The following is a 13,979-nucleotide window of genomic DNA, read 5'->3' on the forward strand; positions in this document are numbered from 1 at the left end:
AAGGAAAAATAAAAAAGCACTATTCTGTTTCTGTAGTAACCATGGGAGAGATCACTGAATTATGCAACCTACCATAAAACCACTTCTTAGATGGCTGGAAAATAAATTCTGGCCTTAAGAAACCAAGTAAAATGAAACTATATCATTGTGCTCATCCATGTTCAAATTTCAACCACTCTTTAAGAACTATCTATTCTTCTGCTTCAGCCATGTAACTTTCTCTTGGTACTTCAACTGACAAGTTTTTGTTTCTATTCCTGAATTCCGGTAACAGTTATAACTAATTTGAAAAGAACCACAAATTGCAATATAAAATGTTATATTGCTACTACTAATTACTTTTTAAAAATTGTATTTTTCTCTACTTACTAGAAAATACTGTGAACTTTTCCACAATAGAAACAGGGCACATTAGAGATGTTTTATAACACTCCCATTCCTCAGATCTCAGGCCAGTGCCTCATGAGATGCACTTCAGATTAAATGCTTTACAAAAAAACTGTAATAACTTAACATATCCTTATTTCCTTATGAGGTACACATCAAACTGTCCTTTACATGTCTTTTCATTCTCCCATTTGATTTGTAGAATGTTTCTAATTTTAAAGACATGTAACCCCGTTTCTTATGTTCTTTAAACAATACCTACATCTTGCCACATAACATAGCACATATGTCAGCTAAATAAGAATGCTGAGAAACAGACAAAAACTTCTATAGTATAAAGAGCTTTGTCCATAAACTACAACATTTAAAACATTATACTTTCATATAAAGAAGCATTACCCCTAACTTATTATGAAACTAAATTCTATCTATTGATAATCAAGTCCAACATAAATGCCAAAAGAAAATTTTGAGACTAAATGCCACAAAGATGCAAGTCTGCTAAGTTTCAGCTTTGATCAACAAGTTAGCACTATATTGAGAAAGACTGCTTGGCAGAGTAGTTAAAAGGAACCTCTCCCAAGTCAGACATGTCAGATATGAGTTTCATTTGAAGGCTGAACACTTAGTAGTGATCTAGTCACTTCATCTTAATCTCTTTGACTCTCAGGAAGAGATTTAAAAAAAAAAAAATCACAGACTTGGAAGTGTTAGGTTAACACTTCACTTACACCTTTACATAACACTTCACATCTTCAGACAGAACTAAAGACAAAATATTAGGTATAGCTAGTAACAACGATTAAAACTCAAGATCCATTATTCGCTCCTCTTCCACAGTCTATTATTTCAAACAGATCATTCAACAAATATTAATGTATAAGACATTGTAGTAAGCACTGAGTACAAAAACAACAAGATATGGTTCTATTTGTAAAGAGTTTATAGTCTAGTGGAAAAGACTGAGCAGCCAGGACAGAGACTCATGGGCGATCTGAGGGACAGAAGGCTTCTCAGTTGTCACGTTGATGGCTGACTGGCTGCAGAAGATGGCAGCCCTGGAGTGTTCCTGAGCCATCTCCTCGAGGTCGGTGTCAGTGGCGTAGGTGGAGCGGGCCCGGAGCGAGAGTGCGGGCCCCAGGAGGGGCCAGACCAGAGGCCCGCCCGGGGGCCGCTCCCCAGCACCGACGCCAGCATCATATCCTGTTCCTTCGTCCAGATGAGCAGCTGTCAGAGCTGAGGATGGAAGTATACAGAGGCTTCCCTGTTTCTTAGTAAATTCTAGGCATGAAATAGTGTCTTAGTCAAACACAGTTTATATTATTAACCAAACACATCCTGTGGTTTTTATAAAATACTTTTGTCCTGCCAAAAATTTAAGACTAAGTCTTTATTTCCAAGGTGTATGATGGTATAGGGCTACTTGTTGTCTGAAAAACCAAGTAAATCAGATCTACATAAACATGAAAGAGAAAAACCTCTTCTTATTGCTATGTTGAGAGACATTAATGATTTGCTCAGCAAACATCTACAAGTTGCCCCTATATGAATGACACTGTATAACACACCATGGTTAAAAATAATAAAATAGAAATGCTGCAAGAAGTTCCTAATCAGACGAAGAGTACCAGCTGACAATGCCAATCCCACCCAATTACTACACAACAGAACGGTAATAGAGAAGAGGGACCCCTAATCACAGTCTGTCAATGCTTATCACTTCATCATAATTAAAAGGATGATATTTGCATGGTCTCATGACCTGAGGCAGCCTGGCTGCTAGGCCAGTCAAATCCTGCCCAGAGTGCTGACAGCATGAGTGGCAGTTTGAGAAGGAGACCATCACATCAGGTTAAACTCCCATACATCCCTCTGGTCTCTTCTTTACCTGTTTAGTGGTTACTGTTTTGAACAGTTTGGCAAAGTACTTTATCGCCACAGAGCGTTCCATTGATTAATACTGTAATCTACAATTCATTCACCAATTTCACAATTTTGATCTAACATAATGTTAGCAATAACTGTAAAAAAGCATAATGATAAAAGCAATTCAGCAACAAAAGTAACGAACTTGCTAATAGTTGCTACAACATGGATGATCTCAACCATGCTAAATGAAAACTCTACATTATGATTACTATTTACATGAAATGTCTAGAAAAGGCAAAATTTTAGAGACAGAAACCAGATCAAAACTGTCTAAAGCCAGGGATGGGAGACTAAAGCAACTGCAATCAAGCAGCACAGAACATTTTGGGATGACAGAAGTGTTCTAAAAATGGACTATGGTAAGTTGCACAATCTATGCCTTTACTAAAAATAATTGGGTTGTGCACATAAAATTGGTGAATGTGTAAATTATATTTCAAAAAAGATGTTAAAATAGTAGTATACCAAAAAAACACTGAGGCTATTTGTGAAATGTACTTTTCCAAAATTTTCCAGTTTAGCACCACAAACATATTCCCAGAAATAACAGAAACCAAAGCCTCTTCTACAGTAGAATCCAGAATCTTTGTGTAATTCTCCAATGGTACCTAGTGGTACAGGATAAAGCCCCCATCAGAACAGTTTTACTCTCAAACACTAAGTTTGAGACAGTCCGACTTATACAAAAGCTGTGTGGAAGAGTCAAAATTTCCAGTTATACAACAAAAGAAAGGCTCACTAAGAATGACAGCCTCTGGATTGAAGAATCACACCTAGAGCAGCAGAGGACATCACTTGCTAAGCACCTATGTCTGCTCCAGACACCATGTGCTAAGCACGTCACACAATTGTTCCAGTGTGGTTTTGTTTATAGTGCTTCTTGGCAGAGCGAAAATCTAAAATATTAATCTCAAGGAAAAAAATATTTTTCATATGTGTAAATATTCTCTCATGAAAGGGGAACAAATATTTCTTTTTGTTGTTTTAACAGATTTGACTTTTCAACTAATGAAAAAATAAACTATGGCCACATTAATAAACAGAAATTACCTGAAGTATATTTTCTTTACCACAACCCCACCCTCCTAAACACCTGTAATAAAGATGTAGAATTAACAGTTCAACTTACCTTTCAAGATATTTTGAAATTGTGTGTTATTTAGCACTTTCAAAATATCTTCTCTACTGTTTTATTTTATTAGCAGCACAGAAGACTGAACCCAGGGCCTTGTGCACACAAGATAAGTGCTCTACTATTAAGCTACATACCTAGGCCTTTTATTTTTATTTTTTGAGCCTAGGTCTTGCTAAATTCCTCAGGCTGGACTCCAACTTGTGATCCTTCTGCCTCAGCCTCTCAAGTAGCTGTGTGATATTAGTGTGTACCACCACACTCAGCTTCTACTAATTTTATGATGCATACTTTTAATTTAATCCTCAGACTAAATAAGCATCCTATTACTTACTATTAAACTAGTGTCCTAAGATTCATTAGCTCAAAAAGATGAAAATAATTTACATGCTATTATTGCACATAACTCAGAATATAAAAATAAATTATGATTGAATTTGAAGCTATGATATACCTCTTTGTATTTTGTTTTAGTTGGACACAAAATCTTTATTTTATTTTTATGGGGTGCTGAGGATTGAACCCAGCGCCCCGCACATGCTAGGCAAGCACTCTACCACTAAACCACAACCCCCAGCCTCTATGATATACCTTTGATTTCATCTAGCTTAACTCACTCCAGGTAGTTCTCACGGCAACACAGAAACTCCAAAGGGCAAATCGTGATTCTTTTATTGCACCCTTACCTCCCTAGCTTAAAACATGCATTAATAAAAGTAATGTGAATTAGAGTCTCAGATTTTCAAGAAACCTTGAAAGTTTATATAACCGAACTGCTATCCACAGGCTATTGGATCATTATCTAGCCTTTGCTTAAAAATAAATTAGATTGATAACTAGATACAACAGCACTCTTTTTCATTAAAAATTTTTAATATTCTTAATGTTTTAAATTCCATTAACCATACATTAATAAAGATCTCAATATAAACAAAAAGCATAGCTAAGGAGAAGTATATAAAAAAGGGAATATGTTTTCAATATAAATTTATAATCTAATAGTCCCTTTTTGAATGAGCCAAGTGTCACCATCAATGTACCAAGCACCAAGCGTAGTTAGACTTATCCCAAAGAGTACATAAACATTAATGAAAAGAAGTAAGTTATACTCAAAAGAACAATTAAACGGCAAAGTTTAAAAAAGTAAGTTTAAAAAAGAAGCTAGTGGATTACCAAGAAACTAGGATTCAGATTGCTCTTAATTATTCACTGTATTGGTAAACAAGATTTTCCCTTCAACTGGCAGAACACAGAATTTTAAGAGCAACCTTCAGGGAAATATGCTCCAGATACTTAAAATACACCCTGGCCTACCCTACATGAAAACAGCACAGTGTTATCAAAAGTAAAAAGACCAAAATGATGAGACACCACACCTCCTGGCCTGAAATCATACAGTCCATATTTCAATGGATACGTATAATTTATTACCAGTGAGCTAGAAGTTGGAGAGAAACGTGGCCCAGTTTAAAAAACAGAAACAAATTCCTATCTACTTGCCTATCTGTTCTCATAGTTCATAGTGTGAAGAAATTCAATCTTCTTCTAGGCAAGCCTTTTACCACTCTACCACTGAGCCACATCCTCAGCCCTAATTTTTTTTTTTGAAGACCCATATCAAATACTATCTCATCTATAAAGCCTTCCTGGATCTTGTCACATTCCCTGATTTTGGCTTCTCTCCCTTCTGCTCATATATTTACTAATCAACTGTTTACAGTTCTGCCAGGTCTGTTCCAATTACTGCATTAACCATAACAGGGAGGCATTAACACATTTGGACATATTCCGTGCTATGGAAGAGAATTTAGTAATGCTTCCAATCACACAGGTAAATCCTAACCAGGAACAGTCATCTGGACAGCCTGACTGTGCTACGTCTCCTAGGTTACTCCCATATGGATACCTGCCTAATCCATAGGACAAAGCTTCTGCTCTGAGGCCCATTCTGTTATCTATCTTCTTGTTTTTCCTAGCACCCCAGAATCCCTCAAAGAATGGCAGCCTTGCCCCAAACTCCCAAGCTTATTTGGCTGGTATCGTCAAATAAGTATTTGCCGGCCTTCTTCCCAAGCCCCATACGTGTCATCATTGGCAAAAGTTACACCACGAGTGGCTAGACCTCCTGGAATCACAACAGAACTCTGCCAGACTCTCAATTCTTACCTGTGACTTAAACTCTCCAGATGCTCTTTTATAATTACTTTCTGGATGACACAAGAGGAGAATTTGCCTTAGCAAAATCTGTACTCACTGAATCACAAATGGAAACCCAGGAAGTCCTTGCCAGGGCTAGCCACTTGCTTGGTTTTTGTTTTTTTGTACCAGGGAATGAACTCAGGGGTGCTTAACTATTGAGCCATATCCCCACCCCTTTTTATATTTTTTTATTTTGAGATAGAGTCTCACCAAGTTGCTCAGGACCTTGCTAAGTTGCTGAGGCTGGCTTTGAACTTGTGATCCTCCTACTGTCTCAGCTTCCTAAGTCACTGGGATTGTAGGAGTGAGCCACTGTACCGAGTACGCATTTATTTTTAGTTGGTTCTTTCTAGATATATATGACAGTACAGTGTATTTTGACAAATTACACATACATAGAGTATAACTTAGTCTGAATAGGATCCCATTCTTGCCGCTCTTTTAAACACCAATCCCACCATTTTAATTATATAGGCTTAATAGTATGTTTCAATAACTAGAAGTCTACTGCCCTTCTCTACTGTTCTTCTTTTGAGGCTTTTCCTTATTAGTCTTACTTATTTTCCCTCTTATAATCAACTTCCCTAGCTCCAGGAAAATAGGCATCACACAGTCATGATAGAGTTATAAACTAAGGGTTTTGATAAAAGCATGAGGTTGAAACTAAAATCTAAGAAAAAGGACTGAAAATTAAAAAAACCCTTAAAATATTTTAAAATTCAGTGCGTGTGGAAACACACAGGATGAACCCAGAAAACTTTGCTACATTAACATGGGAAATTTTTATTTAAACAAACCTATATTAGTAGCAAAGAAACACAAGTTACTTCATTTAGATTATGTACTATGTAATACAACTGATTAGAAAAAAGCCAAAATAACCAGGAAGAGTGATCAAAAAAGCACAGTAGACACCAATGATGTTCTTAACTCACCTTCCTTTTTCAGCCATTTGACAATGTTTCCCTCTTCCATTGTAGGTGACAGAGATGGCATTAGAACCTTAATAGGATCAACTGAAAATGGAAAAAAAGAAAAATTAGCCTCTCCCAAAAAAGTACACACAAGGAATTAATATCAATTCAAATAAATTACTATCAAATTCTATGGAGAAAGAGGGTACTCCAAAGACAATTCCCAGATGACAAATAAAGTGTCTAGTAAATACTATGGAAACATAACATTCTCAACTGTGCATATTTTTATAAAACTTTTTTTAAAATACTTGACCACTTTCATAATTAGGTGCTTATAAGTTAAAAAAGAAAAATTGATTTAAGTTTCATCTCCTTTCCCTTTTATCTCTGCAAAAAATATTTCAGGTAAAATGATCACAAGAAAAGATAAGAAAAAATAACATCAAAACAGGATTCTGGGGGCTGGGGCTCAGTGGTAGTGCACTTGCCTGGCATGTGTACGGCACTGGGTTCGGTTCTCAGTACCACATATAAATAAATAAAATAAAGGTCTTTCAACAACTAAAAAAAAAAAAAAAAAAAAAAAAACAGGACTCTGATGACCTAGAGCAGAATAATCAAGATCAGCCTTTCAGAAATTGGTTGTTGTAATGTACCTCTAAACCTACACTACACAAGATTCAAAGGTATAATATTATACTTTTCAATATTCAATGATTCAATATTCAAACAGTATATTATATTACTTAATATTCAACTGTAGGTGACAGAGATAGCATTTCAAATTTTTTAAGATTGAAAGGAAAAGTTTCTAGTCAAGGCTGATCAGGCAAGAAACTAAGCAGTTGAACTGATCTCAGATTTTGTTCCCTATCACGATTCAACTGAGGATTCAAAAAGGCTGACCTTAAACCTGAGACACCTCTCACTGAAGCAAATTATTTTTTCCTTAGACACCCAAAAAGGAGACAGTATGTATCTGCTTCCCAATAATCACCCACCGTCCAGGACTATACTCAAAGAGCACACAGCTTCTGATTAAAATTTATATAAAGGTTATACTAATAAACTACTGTAACAACAAATTACATTCCCTGAAGTCTTTCACAGAACCATTCTCTTCTCAGATATTCAACACTCAAGACTCAAAAAAAGCAAAATACTGCAGCACAGCTAACATATTTCAAATGTGGAAGAGGAGAGAATGGAGTTTACTCCCCATTAATATATTAGGATTAACAGTAAGGAAATTTAGCACTCATGTTAAATGAGGTTAAATAAAATGAGGTTTCCTTTGGGAAATGGAACTAATTTTACAGTGACTTTTGGAGAATTTCGATATCTTCATGTTAAAGGTACTTCCAAGAATATTAAGAAGAAAGGTTCTGTCCGTTCTCTACTTCTTCACTCCTCTGTAAAGGACTGGGAAAAAGCATGTCTACCTGCCTCAGCTTTCGTCCTCATTTTCTTTTAAGACCTTCCTGTCTATAGGGAACCTACATTTTCCTCTGAGCTCTTCCATGGCCCTGCATGGCCCTGCATCAATGAACCTGCCTTTGAAAGACAGATCCAGGGCTGGGGATGTGGCTCAAGCGGTAGCATGCTCGCCTGGCATGCGTGTGGCCTGGATTCGATCCTCAGCACCACATACAAACAAAGATGTTGTGTCTGCTGAAAACTAAAAAATAAATATTAAAAAAAAAATTCTCTCTCTCTCTCTCAAAAAAAGAAAGAAAAAAAAAAAAAAAGAAAGATCCACAGGCTCACCTCTCCCTGTTCCCATCATCAGGGTTCATTGGGTGTGAGGCGACAATCCATGTTTGCTCTGTATACACAAACTCTCTCCCTCAAACAAAAAGCCAAACTTTAAATACGGGGTTGTACTGGAAAGTCCAACTGTGGAAGGCCTCAGCTCTGCATCACATTCTCTAATCCAGCCTATCAGCGACTCCACCCACCCACTTGATCTTCATACATCTGACTCCTTTCCTCTCTTACATTTGGTACCAAATTCTAAGACAGCTAGAATTATCACTTTTAATGGCCCCAAAATGACAGAGCCCAAACTAAATTCAAAGTGAGCATGACCATTTCACCAATATGAAGACCACAGTTCAGATTAAGGGAGCTGAATCTGTCCGCCTAGCTCTCTAGGCTGCCCTTTATTAGACTGTGTTACTTTGTTTCTCATGTTCCTTACAAATACTGATCATCAGTTGATTGCTGATTATTTATAGGGCTGGTGATGTAGCTCAGCTATAATGCATTCTTAGGTTTAATCTCCAGCACACATACAGTTATTTTGGAAAGGACTGCAGAATATTGACCATCAAACTCCTGTCACTTATGACTCTCAATAATTATTGTTGCAAGTTGCATTTAATTCCCAAGCTACCTCTAATTGAAAGACAAATTACAGAGTATATCTTTCTAAATTTTTGCACTTTTTCTAGTAAAATAAGTCCATAAACAGGCACATTCAGACATTGTACACAGGTAGAAAACAATGCAAACTACTATGCCTAACCTTAATGCATGGAATCTATAAAACAGTGGAATGCTAAATTCTTGAATGAACTACAATCAGGGAAGTACACTTGGGAAAAACACTCACACAGATCAAATCCAAATCACAACAATCCTACACTTGAAAATGAAAGAATTTTAAAGTGCTAAAGCTTAATACATTGAACATATTTGGAAATAATAAACTGAACTTTCTAATCTCCTGGATAATTTTGTCTGCTGCCTCTCCTCCCTTTTTCTTTTCTTTTTTTTTTTTTTTACATGGCTTGATGAAAAAAAAATTTGCCTAAAAAATGTAGAGCCAACTCAACCTTCAGCATTTGTTTTTTAAGCTGGTAATGACAAATGTGCTTTTTGTTTAAAAAAATAAATAAAAAGCCAGATCGGTGGCTTTAATCATGCCTGTAATCCCAGTGGCTGAGGAGGAGGATCATGAGTTCAAAGCCAGCCTCAGCAATGGCAAGGTTCTTTTAGCCATTTAGTGAGACCCTGTCTCTAAATAAAATACAAAACAAGACTGGGGATGTGGCTCAGTGGTCCAGCGCCCCTGAGTTCAATCCCCGGTACTCAAAAAAAGGGCAAAACCCCTTAACTTCTAAACAGTATCATGGTAAGAAGCACAACTTAAAAAAAAGAATCCCAATGTGCTGACTCTATCAACAAGTTTAAGCCTGGCATTATGAGACTGACATATATATATATATATATATATGAATGAATCCATCAAATAAAGTTCCACTTCGCGGCACAAAATAAATGGATCTCAATAATTCTACATTCAGATTCCAATTTATGACAAATACTAAATCAATTCTCTCAAAACAAAGTCTCTTCAATATTTTTATACTTTGGTTCAGTTGCCATGATAAAATTCAAATTTATTTTATGATTCTATCTCCTATGATAATTTCTCACCTAGAGACCTTCATATTTGCATTATTCCTGACATTAAGGACTATTTTATGAAATGTCTGCATTAAGTATTTTTTTCCAAAGCACAACATCAAGCACCTCAAACACTTTCATGTTTTAAAATTTAAAAAAAAAAAATCATTTTTCAGTCACCCTTCATGGATGAACTGAAATTGCTTCTCTGAATAATGATAATAAAATATAAAAATTCTGTAATAGATCACTATCCTTATTCTGCAATGAAGGTGACATAAATGGAAGAAAGATTTTGACATCTCCATTATTCAGTACCATCTCTTGATTGATTATACTGGCTTATTATGGAATAAAAAGTGTAATATATTCTCTGACTACTCTAACCGATCAATCCTATGACTTTAATGGTAGAAAAAACATTTCAAAATAAAAGCATTAATTTATTAGTAAGAGTCCATATTTCATTCTAGTTCCTTCTTTGGACTGAAATATTACATATATTTTCCAAATGTATTTTTCTGATGGGAAAGTAATTATATAATATCAGCTTTCAGTGTCAAGGTTGCACATAATTAATATCTACCCTTTAGGTTGCTGTCAACTGTCTTAAGATAGTGGATGCTTTTCTAGACTCCCTTGGAATAGAAATACCCTACACATACATTATTTAATTTTCATTAGAAATTAATGACAGCCCCCTCTTCATTTCAGTAAGCAGTACATTCCACCATTATTCTGTTAAATTGCAGAAGCCTTGAAATGTGCACCCATTACATTTCCTACTAATACCAACTGGCACAACTACAGGTAAGAAAAAAGGAAATGTGATCTTTCTAAACTGGTTATACAGGTTTTTTTTTTTTTAATTAGAACTTAAAAATGCTTGAAAATTAGAATCTAATCCATTTGTAGTAATTTATTGTTCTGTTCTTTTATACAAAACTATCAAATGATGCCTAATTTTCTTATAAAGTCTGCCATTCTGTAACACTTATAAAACATTAAAAATTCATAAGATGACTCTGGTAATGTATATTTCCAGCAATTTAAATTCACATATACTGATTTTAAATGCAAATATCTCACAAATCATTATAACTATCTTTATCTCTTAATGTTTTTTGCCTCAACAGAATGACACAATAAATTAAACAGCTTAGTTTACTGCTGCTTTCCCTGCCATATCAATCACATGATCAATCTATCAATCACTGAATTTTATAAAAGCTTCTCTAAGCAATTTTTGTTTCTTTGAATTTCTTCTTCCAATTTTTCTACAGCATATTTCTAATATTGATTTCAAATATTGTACACTGACCTAATTCTAACTTATTAGTAGTTCTTTTGCACTAAAAATAAAACTCATATTCCAACAAAATCAATTATACTAAATATCTTAAGCCAATGATATACAAGAATTGTAAAAGGCATCTGAATTAAAAAAGAATATATGCAAACTCTTAAAATATAAACACAGAACAAATTGCTTTGTGGTTAATGGGAAGCAGATCTAAGCTCCATTACTTTGACTAAAGTAATTAAGGAAACTCAGCAGTTTACATATGGTACATTTTAGAGTCATGCTCTGGTCCATTTATGGGGCTATAACCTAAGCACACAAAAACTGTGAAATAGATAAGACCAAATGAAGAAGTAAATTACCCAGTAGTTTCTTAGTGTGGTTCCCTGTCCCTAACATTAATTTGCTTCTTCTTTAATAGGTAGAGAGATCACTCATTTAATTACTTTTCATTCCAAAGCAAGAACTTACTGAATAAATTGAACCTTTAAAATTGCTGTTTAAATAAAACAATTCTGCCATCTGCAGGCTGAATGAAATAAAGCAGAATGAAGAGCAGGCAATTTAAAAATCAGCACCAGGGCACAGAATATTAAAAGTGGATATTTGAATAAAGATAGCTGTGGCATTTTTAAAAATGAGTGCTTATCACTTAAGTTTTATAAGTTTTCTGTGTTCAAAGTTATTATCAAAGTGCTTATCACTTAAGTTTTATAAGTTTTCTGTGTTCAAAGTTATCTTGATGTGGGTAGTGGTCTAAAAATAGAAAAATACCTATGGCACACAACAGAAATTAATGTACAACAGTTTGTGTGAAAATAGCATTTAGAGGTCTTGTTAGCATGCTAACAAACAGATAAAGGTAACCTACCAACAGTATATAAGGCATAATCCAATTTCTATCTGGCCAGCTTGCACATACACAAAGATTAAAAGGACATACTCCAAAATGACAGCAGTAGTTACCTCTAGCTAATGGTATTATTACAGTTATTTATATTTGTTTCTTCTATACAAAGTTTATCCAATTTCACTCCCTCCCCCAAACTTAACCAAATATAAAAGTGTGTTTTTAGTTTTTGTTATTTTTAAACAGAAACCATCAAGGACATGAAGTGGGAACAATGGCACAGAACTTTGAAAATAAAAAAGTAAACAGCTAAGTAGTAACTAACTAAAGGGATCCTAGAAAGCTGAATCCTATGCCAGAGAGGATTGGGTGAACACTGAGAAGCAGTTAGTGCCTGCCTGGGCACCTTGGTCCAGTACTTAGGTAACAACTCCACCATCATTCAATACAAGACTGGAGGTTGTTCTCTCTGGAAGACTAACAAGAAGACCTTCGTACAGAGGCTTTTTAACCTATATAGCCGCAGACAAATAAAAACTACAAAATTAACTGAAAAATGAGCTGATATGACTAACATAACAGAAAATTCCCTGTAGATAGTATTAGGTGGTATAAGACAGTTACACAGAAGCCCAAACAATTTTAAAAGGCGATAATTACCACAGATAAAGACAAACCAAAAGCAACAAGCAAAATATGGGACAATATCAGACAATCTCAGGAGTGCACAATATTTGTTTAGTTTTGATAATAAATATAAATTTAGCCAAGAATTACAAAATAACTACATGGAGAAGGGAAAACAGGATAGCACTGACCAAACGTCACCCACAGATAATGTCTGAAACACAGACATGGGCAAATGCCAGAAGAAATTGAGGCAGAGACTAACCATATGGTTATGAATCTTTTACAATTAGTTCACTACTTAAATTCTATGCATGTATTACTGTGCTAATAAAATATTTAATAAACATTTAACCTTCCCAACCTAAACTTGAAACTGCCTTTTTATTCTCTCCTGTACCCAGCCTTATCCTTATGGCTGATGTTCACTCACTCTTAATTTCTATTCTAACTGCATTTCATATTTGAAAAGCAAACTATCATTAGAATCACTAGCAAATATTCCACTTTAGATTCAGTTATACTATCCACAACCAGAGCTCAAAGCCAAAGCAAGCATTCGACAAATGTCTACAACACATCTATTATCTTAGCCTAGACCTAGACATAATCAGTTTCAAAAGGATTATAATTTAGATGGGAAGATAAATACATAAGTACTTGACAGTATAAATAAAAGTGCCATGAGACCATAGAAGAATTAAGAGCTGAGATTCTAGCTTATCAAGAAACAAACAAAACCTGGACTAGTTCTACTTATTAATTATTAGGATGGGTACAGTAACAAAACAAAACAAAACAAAAACAGAGAAAGAATGTTGGTGAGGACATGAAGAAATTAGAACCCTATGCACTGTTGGTATAAACGTAAAATGGTGTACTCACTGCGGAAAATAATAGAGCAATTTCTCAAAAAAAATTATACAAAGGATTATTATGTGATGCCGAAATTGTACTTCTATCTACCACGCAGCCTGCGCAATGGTTTCATTAATGAGGTTCTAGGCATAAAGTTAGTTAGAAGAGATCAAAATAAAACACACAGACTCAGTTACCTTATTTCTATTGCTAGGTCCGAGATGGCTCCCCTCTCTGGTTCCCTCCTCTAACTGCCCAGCAGGGCAGCAAGGATTACTCAGGGCTAGCAGGAGAGAGAGAGAGAGAGTGAACACGCCGGGGACTAGCCTTTTATTGGGGAACAAGAGATTCAGGGGAGAATTCCAT

General features: G+C 35.3%; 1 protein-coding gene across 1 annotated transcript in view; it reads right to left on the minus strand.

The window, feature by feature from the left end:
* Positions 1 to 13,979, minus strand: part of Pdhx (pyruvate dehydrogenase complex component X) — a 70,255-nt gene that overhangs the window by 43,037 nt on the left and 13,239 nt on the right. The window contains exon 2 of the mRNA XM_026404387.2: positions 6,583 to 6,663. Coding sequence (XP_026260172.2) covers positions 6,583 to 6,663 — 81 coding nt within the window. The remainder of the gene's footprint in view (positions 1 to 6,582; positions 6,664 to 13,979) is intronic.

The sequence above is a fragment of the Urocitellus parryii genome, chromosome 4 (genome assembly GCF_045843805.1).
Source record: "Urocitellus parryii isolate mUroPar1 chromosome 4, mUroPar1.hap1, whole genome shotgun sequence".
In the NCBI taxonomy this organism is placed as follows: domain Eukaryota; kingdom Metazoa; phylum Chordata; class Mammalia; order Rodentia; family Sciuridae; genus Urocitellus; species Urocitellus parryii.